Genomic DNA, 20,996 nt, shown 5'->3' on the forward strand with positions numbered 1-20,996 from the left:
TTAAAACAAATTCGACAAATAAAAGATTAAATTTTGAAGCAAAGCAATTTTGTTTCGACGCAATTACTTTCGAAAATGTTTTCAAGTGTGCCCAAATAGCCCATTTATGATTTCTCAATCTCAAGTCCAAATTTTGTTCAAGAAACAGGGCACACGGTTACTATGAAGTTTGACTAAGATCTTCCTGCGATTTTTGAGTCTTGTTGTGTTTCGATTTTGTCAAAACGCATATAGAAACAAAATTCTTCAGTAATTGTGAAAAACAAGTACAAGAAATATCTTTATTTGAACAATTTTAGTCAGTAGCCTATGTTTGTTTTTTGGTTTTTGAATCTTTATCCTCGAACTGACAAAGCCTTGATAGGTTATTCCTGGTAGTTTCGCACACTTGTAGAGGCTCTTGACGTAGGGCTGGTTACCAAGATTGACAGAGTGAAGTTTTCCAATTGTTGAAGTGTTGTTGCCGGAAAATTATTCCATTCACTAGGTGCCGCTGAATGGAGAGCAGTCCTGAAATACATTGCTCAAGCGCACACCCCGAGAGTCGAACCAGCGCCGCGTGATCTTGAACCGAGCGCGTTACCACTGAGCTAACAGGGCTATGTATTAAAAGAATGTTGACGTTATTCAAAAACAAACCCATTTATTAGAAACTTTAAACACGTTCAATTGTAACATTAAGGGTTCTGTTAATTAACTGAAGAATGGCGACGATGGAAGATAATCTACCAACAGAAAGTGAGCATTCAGCAGGTAGGTGTACTGCTTCAAACAATTCGAACTGAAGCAATTTTTGGTGTGCTACTTCGGTTCATCTGACAATCATTGTGTTCTCACTATTGTTGTTTACTTGTAACAACCAGGGGCGGATCCAGTAAGTAGCCTGAGGGGGACGACTTTAACAAAACACAGTGACAAGTAAGGTCTACATTAATCCGAGTTCGCAAATGCACCGTGAATGAGATTACTTTTCTGATTTTTATGTAGACGATTATCCCAACCGCTTTACCTGGGTCCGTCACCGGCAACAACCGTAATAGTAACAATGAATACACAGGCCCGAAATTAGGGGAGGGCAGAGAGTGCAGTTGTCCAGGGCTCCTTTTTTGAAGGGCCCCGGATGTGGAAAAATGTGATTTTGTGTTATTATTATTATTTTCTTTCAGCCTTTGAAGTCTCTGCAAAATGCTTCTTTTTTCTTTCAAGGTTAATTTAGTCACAAGGTGGTCGGCGCGAAAAAAAAAATTGCATGGGTGCCCCCGATCTAAACGTGCCCCGGGCCCTCCATCAGCTAAACCCAGCCCTGTGAATACAGCAGACTAACTGATAATAAATGTAGTCTACTCCTTTCAATTTCAAGACCATTTTTATTTACTAAGACCTTTCGTTTAAGCATCTTTTGTTTTCACAGGAAAGAGTCTCAGTACCAACTTTACGTTTGAAAATGGCAGCACTGCGAGAGATATCCTGATTGATCAAGTTGACGAGAATCACTTCATGTACCGAAGAGGGTCAACACAAGTTCATGTTCAGTAAATTTTTGTTTTCAAACTATTTTATTGGTAGAATGGATCATGTTGGTCACAGCGGTAAACCATAATCTCTTCGTGGGAAAATTGTAACATAAGATTCCCGAATCCGTTCGTCTGCATGTAATGACCGAAAAAGAAACACTCCTTTGAAACGTCTATTCAAAATTGTATTTCTGTAAAATTAGCCACCTGGCTGTCGAAAATGAGATGCAACGCCGTACACCACTAAAACTTGTCACTACAGAACAGATTACTTGGATAAAGACGGAATTTTTGTCCAGCTAGCAAGCACTAAGCCAACAGTTAAATGTGCGACTAACTCTCAAGCAACCATTTCACGAATGACTAGAATAATTTGCGATATCTCAAATGCACGTAGACAGTAACTGTGACGCAATAATGAAAGACATTGTCACGCAATTCAAACCGGTGTTCAAAGGTAGGCTAGTAATGCAATATTTCACCAGGTCTTACGACCGATGGTGCAATATTTGGACATTTTCTAGCAATTTCCATGACGTAAGATGCCAGCTAGGTTAAGTAGATCATAACGGTTTTTATATGACGTTTGATTTGGTGAAAATTGTCGGGAACACATGTAGCGTACTGTGGAGTGTTGAGCATCTTTGCAAGATGATGAACTGTTTTATTTTGATCAACGACGCACGAGTACAAAATAATTGACACGGCGAGAAGAACACAATAAACATAGCCAGGTCAGAGACTTTAAAGAACCGGCCTGCCACGCCCCGTGGAGGCGGGGAGCGGCGTGATTATGGGGTGGCGATGCACCCGGAAGGGAAGTCCACCAGCTTAGGTCGCGGGGGCCAGGCTGGGGAGTCTAGGTACCTGTGGAAGGAAAGTGTGGATCGAGAATTTTGTGCGACTCGTCCGCAAAAGTTAGAATGGTGGAACGGGCCAGGGAGACGGGCTTTGCTTTCTGCAAACGCAAAAAGGTCAGCTCACGACGGGCCGGGCGACAGAAGTTTTATAAAGCCAGGCAGCGCCCACGTCTCCATCACGTGACCGTAACACAGGTACGTTTAACTCCTATACCCGGTCTGCCCGTAGGCAGAGCGGATAAACTTTGGGGTCTCCCACGAGGAAGAGAAGCTTAGCTACAAGGACGATTTGAATACTCGTGGGAGACGAAAATTATATAAAATCTGGAGCAAAGGCTCAATTAATTGGTCTAAAAAAAAAGATGGTAAGTGGGAATATATTGTATGCTTTACCTGCCGAAAAAGTGTTGACGGTGAACCAACGAGCACGGATGTGCACTGGCCAGACGTTGAGGCAGGTTTGCCCAGATGGGTCGGGGGGACTAGCGATCGACTACATTCTACAAGTATGCGAAAGCGTAGACATGACTAGGCTACGTTACCAGGAAAAATATAGAATAGTGGGATGAAACTTTGGAGGTTGCATCGAGTTGATCAGGAAATCATGTTTATCGATGAGTTAAAAGCAACGCGAGGTTGATCCGAGCGGGAAAGAGCAGCATATCGGGAGAAGGTAGTGTGTGATAATCTAAAATATTGAAATATGAAAATACAGATCCAGTGTTGTTAATGATATTACGTCATTGATAGATGATATGAGTCCATTCACGATATGCAATATATACTTAATTCATATATTGCTATTTTATTTTATTGATGATGATTGTATTCTTCATTGAGCTGCAGCATGCTGATGAAACAACAATTGTTTACAGGTAAATTGATAATGAAACAATGGATTTAACATACTATGGCGTCACACAATTACTGGCGGGTTTTGAGGTTTGCTGTCTTGCGCGCTCGGATGCTTACTGCAGAGCTTCTGTTGTTGGGGAATTGAGCTTCTGATCGCTGGAATCGTCTTTTCTATGACGTAGCCTCTCCACGAGTGAGCCCGGCGTTCCAAGCTTTCCAGACACGGAGGGAACCTTCGATTGAGAGGGAGGCCACTTTTCTAGCCACCTCTGCTACCCCCCGAGCAGAAACACCCAAGGCCGCCAAAGCCCGAGAGCTCAACGGAGCATAGCTCCCGAGGGAGCCTACGACGAACGGAAGTGACAGGACGTCCCTGCAAGGGCGCTTCCTGTCTTCCAATATGTTTACACATAACTTGCCGTACTTGTCGTGTTTCCTGTCGGCGGCTTTTCGAAGGGAATCCGCGCCGTAATCGAACGGGCAAGTGACGTCACATACAACCGTGACACCGTCAGGGCGTTGCAGGACAATGTCAGGGCGCAGATCAGCACCGCCCGCTTCCACGTGTTGTGGAACCGTACTATCTATGGTAAGCAAGGGTTGCCATTCGGCAGGTACATGCTTCACGATCTTCCACAATACTGAATTGTGTCGTTCCGTGACAACAGGCATCCCGGTAGGGCAGTGGTTCAATATATGAGGGAGAGTCTCTTCCGCTTTCCCACACGCGCGACATATGGCAGGTTTATATGGGTGGCCATGGCTTGGTTTTGATTTCAAGGGAAGTAGGTTTAGGCGGCCTTTATAAGCAAATGCACGGTTCGCGTGATCCAGGAGCTCCGGTCGCCGAGTCCAAGAGTTCGAAAATCCGGACAGACAGTGGGCACTGACCGTCTTGCCTTGGTCAGGTTTGGATTCCCACTGTCTCCTCCACCACAAGTCATTGTGTTGGTGGAGGGTCGGAACCACTTTTTTTCTTAGGGGAGGGGTGATTTTGGAGCTCCCCGCGGTCAACTCGAGACCGCCATCCGGCGTGCGGACCAACGTACATTTAGACGACGGGTAGCCGCCGGGACGCGGCCCCACAAGCTTTCGCCTGTTGGGCACGGTCGAGAACGGGCACCTTCAGGGGGGGGGGTCCTTATTCAAGTAACTGGCTAGCTGGCACGGGATAGGATCTGGAGTGCCGAACCTCAGACTGGCACAACGCCTAAGCTGCCCGAAAGTGATGGCAGAGACACGGTCGTCAGGAGACGTCAGCATCTTGAAGGCCTGGGCTATCGAAAGCGTGTCGCTTTCGCGACACAGATTCAACACACCAAAGCCCCCCAATGCAGGCTTACAGTAAAAGAAAGCGCTGAACGCCCACCTGGGAAGACGCCACGCCACCTTCAAACACTGCAATACCAGTCGATCGAGCTTCAGAAGCTCATACTGTCTGAAGCGCCGCATTCGCAGATGGTATGACGCGGACGGAAGAATAAGAATTAAGTGCCAGAAGTTTCTGGCTTGGAGTAAGGAAAGATTTCATTAAAGAGGAAATGTGTTTCTCCAGGGTGGAGATGAAAGGTTGGGTAAGGGACGCATCCGAGGCGTAACCGGTTCGAGCGCCAAGATATCTGTACGTTTCGCCTTTGGGGATGACTCGGATTTCCTCCCCGGCTAGGGAGAAAGGTTCTGGGTCGACCCGCAGACGGGACGCCGACGCTTTCCTATAGGATAAGGTGCCACACTTGCGTGGGTTGAACCGTAGCCCGGACCAGAAAGAGAAGGGATCAGTAGTAGATAAGAGGGAGATCATTTGCTCGCGATCGGAAGCACCGAGACAGATGTCGTCCGCATATGCCATACAACGTACTTTGATGTCTTCTTTAGCAGGAAGGTTGTAGCCGCAATCCGTTTTGTCACGGACGCCCCTGAAGAGCACCTCGATGACCAAATTGAATAGCAGCCCAGACAACGGGCAGCCCTGACGGACTCCCCGCCCCACAGGGATACGGTCGGTTTCACCATTGCCACAGCGGACGGTGCAGAAGTTAGCGACGTATATGTCGGAGATGCACTCAATAAGGTCTGTGGGGGCGTCGAAATGACGCAGGACCTCGGCTATGCATTCGTGCCGGACACTGCCAAAGGCGTTTCGAATGTCCAGAAACGCAACCGACACAGGCCTTTTGCGTGACTGTGCATCCGAGAGGATGGTGTCGAGCATGAACACATGCTCGTAGACGCCCTCCGTGGGCATGAATCCCTTTTGTTCTCGGCTGATAACATTCCCCTCCACCGCCCATCGCTGCAGGCGTCGGGCCAATACGGCGGCGTAAATCTTATATATGTTTCGGCAGATGGAGATGGGCCGCCAGTTGCTGACGTCGTGCAGATCACCCTCAGGGTCTTTGCATATGAGTGTGGTCCTGCTGGTTCTCCACTGGTCCGGTACACGACGGTTGATCCGGCAGGTCTCGAAAAGGCTGGCCAAGAGTCCCTCTCTTGGGTCCAGGGTCTTCCAGAAACCGTAGGACAATCCGTCAGAACCAGGGGCGGAACCGACATCAAGCGACTGGGGGACCGCCTCCACCTCCCGGGCCGTAATGGGACCTTCACCGTCATCGATGAGGGAGAGGTTTACATTGCCATACTCGTAACGGTGGGCGTTCATCCACTCAGGCATCCGCGAGCAACTCCCAGCTTTAGAAGCGGTCATGTCACGTCGAAATCTCTCCTCAATTTCTTGAGGGGGAATTTCGCAGTGAAGGTCGCAGTTTTTTCCTTCAACAATCCGACGGACCGTTCCCTTCGCGTCCCGCGAGAAGGCGGCTCGCAACTCCACTCCCCTACGATATCGGGCTCCGTTCCCGCGCGAACCCCCGCCATCCGACCGGGGAGAACCCCCGTTCGAACGACGGCGAGCCGCGCGAGCCCGGGCGCCACGATTGAAGCGTGGTTTGCGAGGACGTGTCCTCTTGGGCGGCGAAGTGCCAGCGGTCCACTCTTCCAATTCAATGCAGAACTGGTCGAAATTTATGCCACCCGCTAAAGTAAAGTTCACTAAACTGCAAAGAGCCCGCCTGGAGCTCTTCGTCTTACTTTCCCTGACCGGTTCAACTGGGTCTTGGATGGATCGTTGAGTGTTGGGTGTGATGGACATCCCTGGGGTAGTCTGTGGGAGTCCGGGGTCATGCGTGGCTTGGTTGCATGCCATGGTGTCGCTTCGGGGTCGAGTCAAGGTTTGGGAAGAGATAGTTGAATGGAATTCATTGTGGGTGGTTTGGGTAGGTGGGGTAAAGGGTCGGGCTTCGGCAGACAGCGTCGAGGTACAAGATTGTATAGGACAGATGGAAACAGGATTAAAAGATAAGGAGGAGTGAGATGGGTAGTGTTGGAGAGACTTGGAAGAAGAGATCTGCATGGGCGGTTTGGAAGAGCTGATTGAGTCCCCAGCTTCAGCTCCGGTGGTAGCCGTCCGAGGCAGGGAAGATGGGCGCGAAGCCGGCTTGGATAAACCGAGCGAGTCCACTGCCACGGCTCCGGTGGAGGTCGGCTTGCGCAGAGGTGCATATAGAAAAGGATTCGCACTGACAGTAGGGCCGTAACCGTCTGTGGTTGGGCTATCAGGCGAGGAAGTGGAGGAAGAGGAAAGAGATTTGCTGTTCGACGAGTCGGACGAGTCGGAAGAGTCCCCACTTTCCGACCCAGGTCCGGCCGAAGACAGGCGAGGAAGAAACAGCACATCTAGATCAGGCAAGCTGTCAGCATCAGCTGGGCTGAGCGAAGTCTTGCCTGAATGGGATAGAACAGTACGGAAAAGTTCTGGTATAAAGTCAGTTGGGGGGGGGGGCAAAGTGGAAGTGCTATCCAGGCCTTGGCGCCAGAAGACTTGAGAGCGGATGACAGAGGAAGAGGAAGAAACCATTAATATGCAATTTCTTAGTTTTAAACACAAATTTTGTTCACTCTTGTGCAATTGTTAATGTCGAATGCTGAAAAGTTTTGGTGTTCATCAAGAATGTTTACGTTTCTACCAGTAATTGTAATACCCGTAATACTAATACCAGTAATACCAGTATTTTTATTTGATCATCTGATGAATTTAAAGTTTATCTGATGAAAGAGCAAGTAAAAGCTGAAATACACAAGTTTTTTTTTATTGTTTCACTGACGTTTCGTGCACTATGACAATGCGCGTCCTCATAGCGAATAACATAGGCCTACAAAATAAGATTTATAAAGTTATGTACTGCAGTGCGGTTGAAGGTATGAGAAAAACGGAACATTAAACTGGCAACATTATTACTTGCAGAACATATGCCACGTCATCAACAAGTGACGTCATGGATGAGGACAAAACCGAAAACATAATTTTAAGAGCACTGAATCTGACATCAGCTTTACTTGGTTTGATTATAATTATGATGACATTGGTGATCAAGCTAGCAAATGCCATTACAGACCAGGTTAGCCATCTGCGAATACTTAAATAACTTACGTTATTGTGTTTTGTTAAATCAAGTATGTGACAACTGGCAAACTATACCATAAGATTATGCTTCCTAAAAGTAGTCTACCATTATGACTGACATTTTGTTGTTATTTCTTATTTGGTGCCATTGAATTAGTATAATCGTCTGAAAATATGAATTCCGTTGGAATGGCAATCAAACTAGTGTCGGTTATTTTGTTTGAAAGTTCTTTCAGCAACAGGTGCAAGCATTGACAAACTTAATAGTTAAAAATATGCAGCAACAACCATCTCACTGAAATTGATTTAAATAAATCGATAAAAGATTGCAATATATTCAACTGGTGAAAGTGCGAAAACGTAGATTATTCTCATTATTTTTTCTCCTATTATCTAGCTAAGTTTGATAGAAAATGGAAATAACAATCGGAGAAAATGTAATAAAAACCGTAATAACATCGCAAAAAAACGTTTTTTTGTTTCGAAAGTTAACGTTGGAACAGCAAAACTAAACATAACTGGATGTCGGCATGAATCAAATTTGGTTAAATTTTGCGTTAAATATGCTTTTGTTGAATACTTTTATGGGGAGGGAGGCCGAGACTACATTGATTACTCTGAAGGGGTCGCGGTGGAAAAAAGGCTGAAAACCCCTGGTTTAGAGTGTCATTAGGTAAAGTATTACCATAGGTACCTACTATCCATTTCTTTCTTTCCAAAATCTTTTCCATCTTCAAATTTGACAATAAAAATTGCGTTTCTTTCCAAAACCAATTATGCGCCATCACCAGCCATTTTTATGTTATGTTTATGTTATTTTGCAGTAAATAATTTCAATTGTTCATGTATGTATTTTTATTACTTTTTATAGCTTGGTTTGCAAAATTATGCCCTTCTCTAGTAAACAGCCTTAGGCCTACAGTACCCTTAATCTGGCCCTGATTGGAACATGTTGCTATTGAAACGACCCACTCTAGTTCGCAAGCAATTGAGCTTCACCCATTCCTTCCGAGTTAGTTCTGCTCCTGGTGGAGCATATTGGAAAGGACCGTGAATTGAACTGGTCTCGCAACTTCTTTCCATTTATTGTTCCAAACTTCGGAAATGTGGAAGTTGGAGACTTGGAGTTGCAGATAGCTGCAGCGTGGCGGGAAAAAGGGCGTCGAGATTTCAAGCGATGAGGCTTTTGGAGGTGCGATTTTAGGACCATCTGGTTGAGGAGGTGATTTAATCGAATTATTTCTGTTTAAGAAACGCGATCAAACAAAACTTTTACTCAATTTATTTTACAGCTTTTTTATATCTTAATTCGGTTTTAAAAATATCATGGTACAATTGGGATGAAGTGATAGAAGATTGTTTTTCATCTCATCCTCCAAATCTTCCATTTTTTTCTATCTTCGATTTTATTCCTATCTTTCATCCCTAAATTTTCCTTTCATTCCACCCCACCCCATCTCGTTACCTGCCTGCGTGTGCGACTGTACATGACACAACCAGTCAATAAAAAAGATACTTTAACAAAAAGTAACCAATTAAAATAAATAGTTACGGCCTATTCTTTAAACAAAGTCATTTTTAATGTAGCCGACATACCGTGTCGATTTGTTGAAGGTGGCATTATTTCAAGGTTGCTTTGCTGAAAATGTAGTTTATTGATAGCTTTTTGAAAATTTCTTTTAATCGGTTTGTCGTTTGTGATTGTAATAGCTTGTACATAATTTCTGCAGGAATTCGATGAAAATGTAAAGAATGTTTTTGGACACTCTGCCTGAAATCTCTTCATACCTAACTTAGATTATGAGTTCATAACTACCAGCGAATCAACTGACGTTGTTTTTGAGTATTATTTTCGAATCTTTATCCTCTATTACTATCGTGATTATTGATTATTCAAGTTGGTTTACTGTATATTTGTTCGGCCATTATTATCAGTGGTTACAGAGCAAAAATAAATAAAATTATGAAATTTTCTCTGGCTTTGGTCATAACGAAGTATTCAGCAGGCTCATAGGCCTATGGTCGCAAGTAAGATTACATTTCTGGTCGCGAGAGCCGAGACACTAGACACAAGGAACAGAAAAAAAGTAAAACCCCGCCGAAGTCTCTTTCAGTATAATTATTGTCCCTACTTCTCTCGAGTTGACATCAAGATTATTTGTTAAAAACAAATTACCCTATGAATTCTTTGTCTAACATACCAAAATAAAAAAGTTTTAAAACTAGGTTCCATTTCAAACTAAAACTTTTAAATCCAACTTCAAAATCTATTTTGGATTATGGTCGAACACACAGAGTGTGAAGAAAGGGGTGTTCTTCCCGGCTATCAGCACAAGGCTGAGCACTCACTAGTACAGCGAGCAGTTGCGATTCGCTAACCATTACGGTGTAGCTTCCACGCTAGCCATTCAGACCATCCAATCAACAATAGGCTATGTTTCTCGGCAGCCGATTTGTAGCAAGAATTGACAGCAATAGACACGTGTTTCGCCCATGAGGCTGGATTTATCAGTATCGCACCGTATTCTTGCCACAAAGTGCCGTGTGATAAAAATAACGGTGCGATACTGATGAGCCCAGCCTCATGGGCGAAACACGTGTCTATCGCTGTCAATTCTTGCTACAAATCGGCTGCCGAGAAACACACAGAATGGAAACATTGTTGGAACCAAAATTGAAACAAATCAACAAAAACTTGTTAAGTGTGTAAAAATTTTCTCGGAGGAAAACCTCCACAGATTCCTTGTTTCAACCGTTATTACTTTAGCCCTCTAGTAATAGTTGATACTCTCTCAAGAATTGTTATCTCTGTGGAGCTGTGACGTCTACCCTCAAATTTTTTTTTCTAAGTCCTCTATAAGGCTGTGCAGATGCAAATCTTTGAACGCGCTGCATAGAACTGAAGAATTTGCAGTGGATGGTTTAATAAATTTTATTATAGTTTTATATTGTAGATGTCGGAGTATTCGGAAGACGAATACATGCTAACCCTGTATGTTATTGGGTTTGTATGGACAACCTATTACAACATGAAGGGAACCTGCAAATATGAAAATGAAATAAAGTTTTCCAAAAGTAATCAAAGTAGCAATCGTTGGTTGAAAGGTGGGAAAGAAGAATGAGGACACACGTATTTAAGCAATACAGATTGTGCAGACGTGATGACTGTTAGAAGATGCTAAATGTGTAATAAAGCTAATGCAATTTCTTATCAATCAATTACTTTTGCGTCGCAGCTGCGTGTATACTATTGTAGCCTATGCCTTTCATTTTTGTATTTTTCTTTTTTGTGTGATTTAAATATGGACATTCTTGTCTGATGCAAGTAAATAAAAAAAACTAAAAAATGATACCTAGTTTTTGAATGCGGCTGCATATCCCTGAGTGATAAGAGGCCAGGTACGACGCTCGCAAGGTTGATGGTTCGATACCGCTCAAGAGCATGTGGCTGTGTGTTTGGACCGACACTTTAGGAATGCCTGAAGGTGGACACGAACATTAACTTTCTTGTCTTTCCGTCCACTTGAACCACTGGGCCTACTGTAGATACAAAGAAAAACATTAAATATATTCAATGATTTGTTGAGGTAGCCCACCGTTGATTTTATTGAGGACATTTTATTGTTTTTGATTATACGTTTGTGCTTATACTGAAGTGTCGTTTTCTGAAAAATATTCCATTCATTAGGTTCTGCTAAACGGGATAGCTTCCCTTAAAGTGCGTTGCTCAAACGCACACCCAGAGATTGATTTTGCGGTTTCTTCGCTTTGCCAAATCGGGCGTTTATCCAACTGAGCTATCGGGGCTGATTTTTTTAAAGAATATTGCAGAAGGGCTTTCCTACCGTAACGTTAATGCGTGATAGCTTTCAATCGAACAGAAGTGTGTAAGGTTCTAACGCATTTTCATTAACAGGTGTAATCGTTCTCTTTGGTTTTGCTATTGTGCTGAAAGATGGCTTAGAATTCATCACCTTGATCATGGCCAATACGTCACAATGTCTAAAGAACGAATTAGAGGCAACTCTCACTTTCTTTAACGGCCTTTTCATCATCAGTCAAGTTCAGTATCTTTTTAGATTTTCTAAAGTCTACATTCGGAATTCTAATGCTGGCTCAAGGTAAGAAGCGAAAATATATACTGTAGGCTACTTGTCTAAGTAGAAGGAGGCAGGAATACCGACTACTTGCTTTATAGGCTACTGCAATTTGAATCTAGATTACAACATTTAATAAAAGTTATAAGCTTTTCATATATATGTCACAGAACGGGACTCATGTATATTATAGCTGTAAATCTGTCAACGTGGATAGCAGCGGTAGTAGACGAAACTCTAATCGCATTGGAAAAGGAAAACATCAAAACAGCAGGTATAGTCTACACTTGATTATTTCTTTGTCAACTGTTGGGCTAGTTTATAATGAACTAGACATTTTACTTTTACTTGAGGGATACCATACACAGCAAACACACATTATAATATCTATTCAAAGCTATTGTTTTTTGATTAATGCTAAATGCTAATACATATATATTTTAATTAAATGCTAATGGTAGGCTACGGTAGATTATTTGATTGTTTTCTTTGCTGATACATTTCATAAATTATTTTTGCTTTTAGCTTGTTTTTAAAATTGTTAGAAAGGCTCACTGAAACGTTTTTATGAGAATTGACACGTTGGTATGTTATATCACTGAAATAAACTGATCTTTACGTTAAACATTTAGTGAGCTCGCCTACCCATCAAGGCCACTTTTCCACGCTAAATTCAACTGAAAATCACTACAACATTGTTCACGCCGGACATGGCAAGTACAAGATAATACTTTCAGTCGTATGGAGCTCTATGAATCATATCCGATGCGGCCTTTGATGAACCAGATGCTGGCTTGTCAACTTTGCTAGCGTTCCCTATGTCGTGCAATGTCCCAAAGTGTTCTTGATTAGCTAACTGATTTATCTTAAACAAAGTCTGGAAAAAAATGTGATTGGCTGCCTGTGATGGATAGCCTACGCAGTACGCATCCCAAGGCCACGACTGCTTAGCAGAGATCTTCGTATTCTTCTTTCCTGATGATATGTTCGAGCAATATGAGTTGACTTTTGAGTTGTATCGATCATTAGTTGCTGGTCATGTTGTATGGAGTTTGAAACTTCTATATTTGTTGTGTATAGTCTGTAGGCTATATGGAATTCGGAGCATTCTTCTGCACAGTAACATTTCAGCTGCTTTGCAGTTACGCCTAGTTTCTCGAGTGAAGGTCCATTTCTCACAACTACACCAACACTTTAAGTTGTCGTAGTTTTAATAATGTGTTTCAATCTAAAAAGTTTTTATTGACTCTTGGCTACATAGTAGCCTATCTACAGCAAAATTATCTTATACCGTAGTTTATTCCTCACTCTTTCTCACTTTCACTTTTGCCTTTTATGCAAATGTGTAAGTTATTTGAAGTTTGAGAATGCCAAATATTTTATTCAAAAACTAATCCTAAGCAAAACTAACGAATAAAACCAATCAAAATTCGCTTTTTTAATAGAAGAACAGTCTTGTGAATGCCATTCCACGTTTTGCGATGCAATCCACATGGCCGAGTTCTTTTTGTTTCCATTTGTGATTGAGTTTAGTTTAGTGGCTTCATGTATGCTCTACGACATTTGGAGCAATATCGAGAAATATCCTTCACTGTGTGAGAAGGTCGTCAAGCCAAGCTACAAGTTTTACAAGAAATATACAGGTGAAGTATTTTGTAAAGTATGAAGGGTGTTATGCAGCGAATGCAACGTTCAATCTGTTGAGACTGAAAATATAGAGTGGTCTGAAAAGTAAGGAACACCGGGGTCAAGCCGACGATTTTAACAGATGATTGTGTAATGTGTATGTGACCTGTCTGTTCGGACTGCCGCATAAATTTGTTAATCATTGCCGATTTAGCTTTGTTTTCCTTTTCCTATGCCTAATTATATTATTTCCTCCATATCCCTATTAATCCTATGCCTGTGGTTCTAAGCGTTTTTCTGTATATCGTCGGCTATCAGAACTTCACATACCGTAATGCATCTTATACTTCATATACGTTTTGTTATTGAAGTAGTAGGCTATACAATTATGAACTCATACTCCTTTCTTCACTCAATTCTTAGTCAGCACGCTAGTCGGTGCTGCCACCTTGACTTGTTTTTATGAAGAAATAATTGTTTAATAACATGTTTAGCATTTATGTTGGTAGGGCCTTTGTTAGGAGGGGTGACTTTTTTTCTGACAATCATCTTTTTCATCTTGCTCGGCACTTCAGCATCAAACACAGAAGAGCCAGAAAGAAATTACTTTACTGAAAACGCTCAGCTTCTTCTACATGACGGTTTTTTGGTAAGTGTTGCCAGACGTCAAAATTTAACTATACCAGTTAGGCTACTCCCCAGCAGCACGGTAGTTGTTTTTTTTTTCATTAAAAATAAACTGAGCAAAACAGGCTTACAACTTGCACTCTACTGCACATCTTCAAAAACAGCAATGTGTCAACGTGTTGAAGTTTCTTTATCCGTTTTTTTCGCTTAGGCCTACGGAGAAAATTTATAATTTCTACATTTTAACTGCTGACAGGACATTTTTTTATCATTGCGCAACGCTCAGAGTTCAAAATGGATACAGAACACCATTTATCATTCCAGTACTTGAACGCCTGTGACTATCTAACTAATTCAGCGTGGTGGTAAAAAAGGAGGTGGAGGTAAAAAAGCGTGGTGATTTTTCCATATGTTGTACTCAAGGAACCACAAATATTCATTAAAAATATCACGAGCGTATAAATTGAATAGCCTACAAAGTAACCTGGAAACGTTGTAATCATAAAGCCTAAACAGTAAACACAATAGGCTACTAGCATTTCAAAACGTAAATATGATACTCTTAGACAGAGATGTAAGTACCTATACGCCGCAAATTCTACGCCGCATACTTGCGGCGTAGATTTTTTGTTTACGCTAACGCTTGCGGCCACATTTTTTGGATAGTTTGCGCTTGAAGCTACGCCGTAAAGTTTTTGCGGTTTTTTAGAGCATAGCGTCAACGCATACTTTTTAATGTATTTTTTTGGCTACAACACGCCAATACCTTCCAGCGCTGCAGTTAAAAGAATGTTTTCAATTGACATGTTGGAACCAAAACACAGCAAAATGTCAGATGAACACTTTCAGATGCTTGTGTATTTTCGTGGAAATTTAAAATAAAACTTGTTTGTTTCGAGTGGTTTATACCGTGTGAATATTTGGCACCTAGCAAACAAAATTAGTTTACGCTAGTGCAGGGGTCACCAAATGGCGGCCCGCGGGCCGCATGCGGCCCGCCACGCTGTTTTGTGCGGCCCGCGGAAGGCATCAACGCACAAGTAGAACCAAAAATACTTTTCTTGAGAAGTTAAACGGCATGAAGGCAAAAAATACTTTCCAGGAAGCATATTTTCGCTTTGCATACGATTCCACCGACCGACCAATCAGATTGTAGTTCTAGGTTGGTGTCGTTTAAAGTTATGCCAATGTGATGTCCAGCCACACTGTCCCAGTGGTTGATTAAAACGTCTGTTTTCGAATTTCTAAAATGTCTTTGGGCATAGAGTTGCTTATTTTAAGTTTGTAAATGTCCTGTAAACACTAGTTTGCGTTTCACCGTTATTGGGTTTCACGAGCAGTGTTCCTTTATTCAACTTTTTGTTGGTACAAAAGGTCGGTGTGCCAACTCAATTTATAATAAATTGGCAAAATATTTACGTATAAATTTAAAGACTTTTTCTGGTATTATGAAAATATTTAGCTTTAGTACAGCAAAATGTTGTTAACTAACCGTTCTTGCCATGCTAATAAGCACCACAAGTGACATTTGTATAATAATCAAGAAAAGACGGTTTTATAGACTCTCACAAAAGGATGAAAAACCAAATCATTGCTTTTTTAGAGGGAACACTGTTCATGAGTTACAATAGAAACGTTTTTTCGGTGATTTCCACAAGCGTTTGTTTCATGGTGCCTGGTTTCTATCTCCCTGTTGTTGGAGCTTTTTTTTCGCTGATATGTTTGCAGGTCACTATTGTTGCCTGTATTGCGATGTGTCAAACATTTTCATGTTTACTGAAACTGTTAATGGCAAGATATCTTTTGTGAAGCGAAGTGACAACACCACTCTTGCTTGGCGATGAATATTCTGATGAAATCGCTCGCCTCGCTATAAGTGCACAAACAAGTGGCCTCGTTTATTAGGCATTGTTAAAGAACTTAAAAGTGTTGTTAAAGGAGCTTGGCCTGGCAGTAGCGTTGTTTGACTAATTTTGTTGCTGAGGCATTTTAAGATAAATATTAACAACATGTAACGCTGGATACTGGGTACGAAATTCGTTCTTTTCTAGCATAAGAGTCAACCTACCTAAAATTTTATTAGTGCGGCCCGCCACAGCTCTCCTAAGTGCCAAAGTGGCCCGCATGCAAAAAAGGTTGGTGACCCCTGCGCTAGTGTATGCGCTGACGCCGCCAACTTTTTTTACAAGTTACGTTGACGCATACGGCGTATGGTTTTTAGAACGATTGCGATCACGCTGACGGCGTCAATATTTTTTGTATGCGCGTACGTCACTGCTCTTGGAACAGTTTTAATACGAATCTCAACTTAAGTGATGAAAAAGGCTAAAAACAAACTTAAAAGTAGGGTTAGCATCATAATCCATTCAGAGAAATAGGAAGCAAAAATTATAATTTATCATAAAATATTCTTTTCAGAAAGTGAGACCATGTTGAGTGCTTGCAAAATAAAATAAAACCTTTTATAACTTAAGAATAAATTTTCTTAGTTGTGATTTTCATTGATGATAAATAGCCTAAACTTTTTATGTTTGTCAAAGACTATCACGTACCGTATATAGCACACAGTCAACTATACTAGCGTACAATAACAAAAATACGTTGCCAGCAAAATTATTGTATTTTACAGGTTGGGTTGGAGGTAATCATGCTGCTTGCCACATTGGGAGGTTTTATCTTTTTCATAAAATTAAGCGACCATTAGAAAAAGCATCGATGTTGGACCAAGCGCTTTTTGTAGTGTGTATGCTCGGCCCATTGGCGCAAAACCTATTCTCTATGATTGCTGTGGTAGCAGGGTCTGAAAACAAAACCACAACCTGGATCCTAACATTACTTCATCCCTTATTTGATATTTTGCAATGCTTATTTCAGGTAAGCAATAGACGTGTGTTAACCATATTCCATCCACCATCGACAACTGGGTGCCAGCTGGATGATACATAGGCTACTATTTTGGCTCAAGTTAAATTTGTTAAGGAACTTACACGTAGGACAACACACACATGTGGTAGGCAACCCAGCTATTTGCAATTCTGTTCCCGGACGAGTATTTACAGTTATCGAAACTAGAAACAAACAAGAATAACGTATTTTTAGCGCCGTATTTATCGCAGATATACTTTCACCGTTCCTCAAACCAGACAGTGGTAGTGCAGATGTTTAAATTATTCCTATGAATCTACTCTTTTGTTGCATGTCAAGTAGGAATAAGGTTTAAAAACACTTTTAAAAAGTTTTTTGTATGACCCAACAGGGTAAGGTACGGTCCCGCCTCTACCGATTCAAAGATGGACATACTAGACCAGTGATTCTCAAACTTTTTTTCTTGGCGGACCCCTTTTGATGCCCTCTTTTTTTACAAACTATTGTGTTTATAGCTGATGTTTATATTGTACGGATTAAAGCGAGAACCAATAACTTCTGCAAACGCCAAAGAAGCGGGCAACCAACTTCGCTTTGGGTAGGTAGCATTGCAAATTTGCATGCATTACTTAGTTCTAGTAGTATATGCGTAATAACAACATTGCTAAACCAGCAGCAATGTTTTTATCTGACTTCCACACTGGTGTGATAAGTTAGGAATGAATAACAATGATCGTTTTATATAACGCTTCATCCATCTCATATATAAGTTGCTCTTCGTCAGCGCTGTACAAAGCAGACAGTGTCAGCGCAGGTGTGTAGAGGCGCAGCCGGGTAGCCTACATCATTATCTTGAATAGGTCTGCGTATTGGCATATCAACGTCAAGAAAGCGTCGATCTTGGTGAAATTGCAGCATCTTGAGCCTTTTTATTATAAGGATTGTAGTTGCCGGTGTAAAATCAAATTATATAGTTCACAATGAAGATATTAACGGCCTGTTTCAGTCTGATGCTGTGTTTGCTGTGGTGAGAGCGAATTGCACTAGCTTTCGGATCACAGTTCCCTGGTCATTTGCTATTCGTCATAGCACATTTACTATTCGTCATGTTCTATGACAAATGTAAACAAAATCCATAGATCAACAACCGTGCCGAAAGGGAAGAACTACATCACCTAATCTACAACAAAATTTCACAGCAATGCCTAACAACACAGAAACTCAACAGACAGCATAGTTTCAATCCAAACAATAAAGCTGCATAAAACAACGACTCACTGACCAACACCTTTCGTCATAGCACATGACTATGTTCCGAAAGCAAGTGCAATTCGCAATTACCACAGCGAACTCGCAGCATCAGGCTAAAACAGGTTGTTAATATCTACATTCTGAAGTAAACAATGATCATGCTGCTAAAAGTGAACCTCAGTCTACTGCAAATTAGAAATTACATAAATTATAAGCTCAAGTCAATTTGGTGATATATGTTCGTAGGCTAGACTACACGTAGGCTAAAATTATTTAGGCTACTAGAAAAAGTTCAAACAATCGTCATAACATCATTCACAAACGTCATCTCTCGTATTGATTTCGCCTAAAACTGAAACGATCTACTTATACGCACTGGTTAAATTTCAAACGTAGCAGCTTTTAGCAGGGCTTCTACGACTAGACTAGATAGTAGCCTATACAGTATTTCCAGCCTTTTTTTACAAGCTGCCTTGTGTGAAGCTACTTTAAAGTAGGCTATACTTGATTGATCGATTATATTGACCTTGCAATTTCCTTTTGCAAGATTTGTATAACACCCCCCTTTGCTTTGACAGAAGACAAGTTTGTTTTTTCAGAATCCAGAAACATGTCAACCCTATTGACCCTGGCGTGGAAAGGTTACCAGAAGATAATTGGGGTGGTATCAAGATGACTTATCTTAAAAGACGTCGAAGTTCTATCACATCAATTATATCCAGACTTGCTGGTGCTCAGCTTAATTCTAATATACACCAAGAACAAGCTTTACTCAATGTTGATAATGATCAAGTTTCTTTCAATGGAGAAAATAAAGTATCAACTTTAGCGACAATTGAAACCACGTCCTTAAATCTTCCTGAAATTGTAATCTCACAACCTGAAAATGAGAACATAACGTCGAATCAAAGTCAAACTGAATCTGAAACGCACTGTAATATTGATGAAAAACCGTCACAGCATAGCCGGGTAAAAATTGTATCTGAATGCAAAGTAGCCAGGCCGGACAAACTAAGATTTTGGCTCAGAGATATTGTAACTTTCTTGCTTGTAGCAAATGCCTCTCTGTGGATGTTTCAATCTCTTAACGGAACAGCTTTTACTATTTATCAGTACGAGTCAATATTTTATGGACAAAGCGGCTGGACAACCATCACAATGATATGCCGACCTCTTAGCATCTTTTTCAGAATGCATTCGGCCGGATGTTTGTTTGAAATATGGTCTTTTGCTTAGTTATATGATAGTATAGGCAAATTGTGGGCACCAAATAGCCTAGCTTGTATCCAATTCAAAAGCAGTCTAGGCAACTGCTTTCACTTCATAAAATCTTTCTGTGTACGGTATATGACCAGCATAACACGATTGTTTGTCTCTATCGTTCACAAACGTATCAACTTGTAATTTTTTTAAAATTATGTTGTGGTCTTAATGGTTTTGGTTCATTTAATATTAGGAATATTTTTATCTTTTTTTAATAATGCTAGCTTAAAAAGTGCTGATCAGTGCTCAAGTAGTTTTGGCTATCCAAAACAAAACGTTTGTAAGCTCGATCAAGAACAGGATCGCATCTTTTCAATTGTTCAATCTATTGAATCGAGCTGGATTGGATCTTGTATTTGTCGGATCAAGACTGAATCAGGATCTTGGAAAAGGTGAATCCGAACACCTTTGCATTGAACCAATAACCTAGCCAGCTTGGTGGACCAATTGGCTTCGTTAACTATTAGTGAAGGATGGTGTGGAAACCTCATTGTGCATGAGGAAGTCAAAGTAAAGCATAAAAATGTGAAAAATAAACAAATTCGAAAGATTAAATATTAAACTTCTCAAATGAAATGAATATATTTTAAATTCTTTCACTTTGATCGAGTAGCCTAACCTTCATTGGTTTGATTTTGGCATGGTCGCAACACATTAAAAACTTTAAAAAAATGGAAGGAAATATAAAACAAAATAACTCAGATTGGTGTCTATAGGTCTGTAAAAACAACAACAAAAATACTTGATGGATAATTGCTATGTTGGTTGTAGCGGACGGCGAGTGGTCTGAACATTCGCCCATACCTAGCTGTAGCTGCTACAGCAACATCCGGGTACCAGCGCGTAGCGGGGATGATCTTGAGAACAATACCTTACTCCTTTTGCGAGTATGAGTTTATTGCAAGGAAATGAATGAACTTCCACGTCGGAACGCTGTAGCCAAATAATGCCTTGAATTCAAATAGAACGAGATAAACTAATTCAGAACATAAAAACTACACTACAACCATAATTAAGCTAACACCGTGACTTCCAAGAAAGGAATTCGTGGCAAACTGACTGAGAAAATAAGGCACCACACAACTGGCCGACAAAAAACCATATTGAACTCACAAACTGAACTGTGTTTCACGCTGAACAATTGATTTTAAAGGGGCTTATTGCTTCAAGCAATGCAGCATGTGTCAAATGGTCAAATGCGCAACGCTACAACAACGTAAAACTACGTATGTAAATCAAACCGAGGAAACGCCCTAATCTTCAGCCAGCGTTCCAAATTCCTAACAAGTACAATTTTCACAATGGCAATTATACTAAGGCAAACACGAAAAAGGCTGCAGCCTGCAGGCGCTACAGACACCCCCGCAAGAAGGCAAACGGGGTGGCCGTTTGGCTTCTGATGAAGCTCTCTGCAGCGAGGACATGAAGCAGGAGAGGCACACTATGCGTAGTAGAACATCACATACATCGCATAATACATCACGCAGAAATGACACACGGTGGACAACAAGACGGGGTCGGATCCCCTCCGCACGGCGCGAGAGCTAACAGTTCCTCTGATTCCAGGGAGCGGCTGGTC

At 41.4% G+C, this 20,996-nt stretch overlaps 1 protein-coding gene across 1 annotated transcript; it reads left to right on the forward strand.

Annotated features, from left to right (window-relative positions):
• The first annotated feature begins 653 nt into the window (after positions 1–653).
• On the forward strand, positions 654–19,841 carry LOC145780339 (proton channel OTOP2-like). Its single transcript, XM_082592041.1, is given in 12 exon segments — positions 654–753; positions 1,412–1,532; positions 7,530–7,683; positions 10,643–10,793; positions 11,605–11,809; positions 11,956–12,059; positions 13,213–13,428; positions 13,921–14,060; positions 16,668–16,725; positions 16,728–16,912; positions 17,419–17,501; positions 18,754–19,841. Coding segments are annotated over 12 exon segments (2,103 nt in total). The 5' UTR covers positions 654–704; the 3' UTR covers positions 19,391–19,841.
• Positions 19,842–20,996: the final 1,155 nt, after the last annotated feature.

Source organism: Aplidium turbinatum, chromosome 11, assembly GCF_918807975.1.
Source record: "Aplidium turbinatum chromosome 11, kaAplTurb1.1, whole genome shotgun sequence".
Lineage (NCBI taxonomy): Eukaryota > Metazoa > Chordata > Ascidiacea > Aplousobranchia > Polyclinidae > Aplidium > Aplidium turbinatum.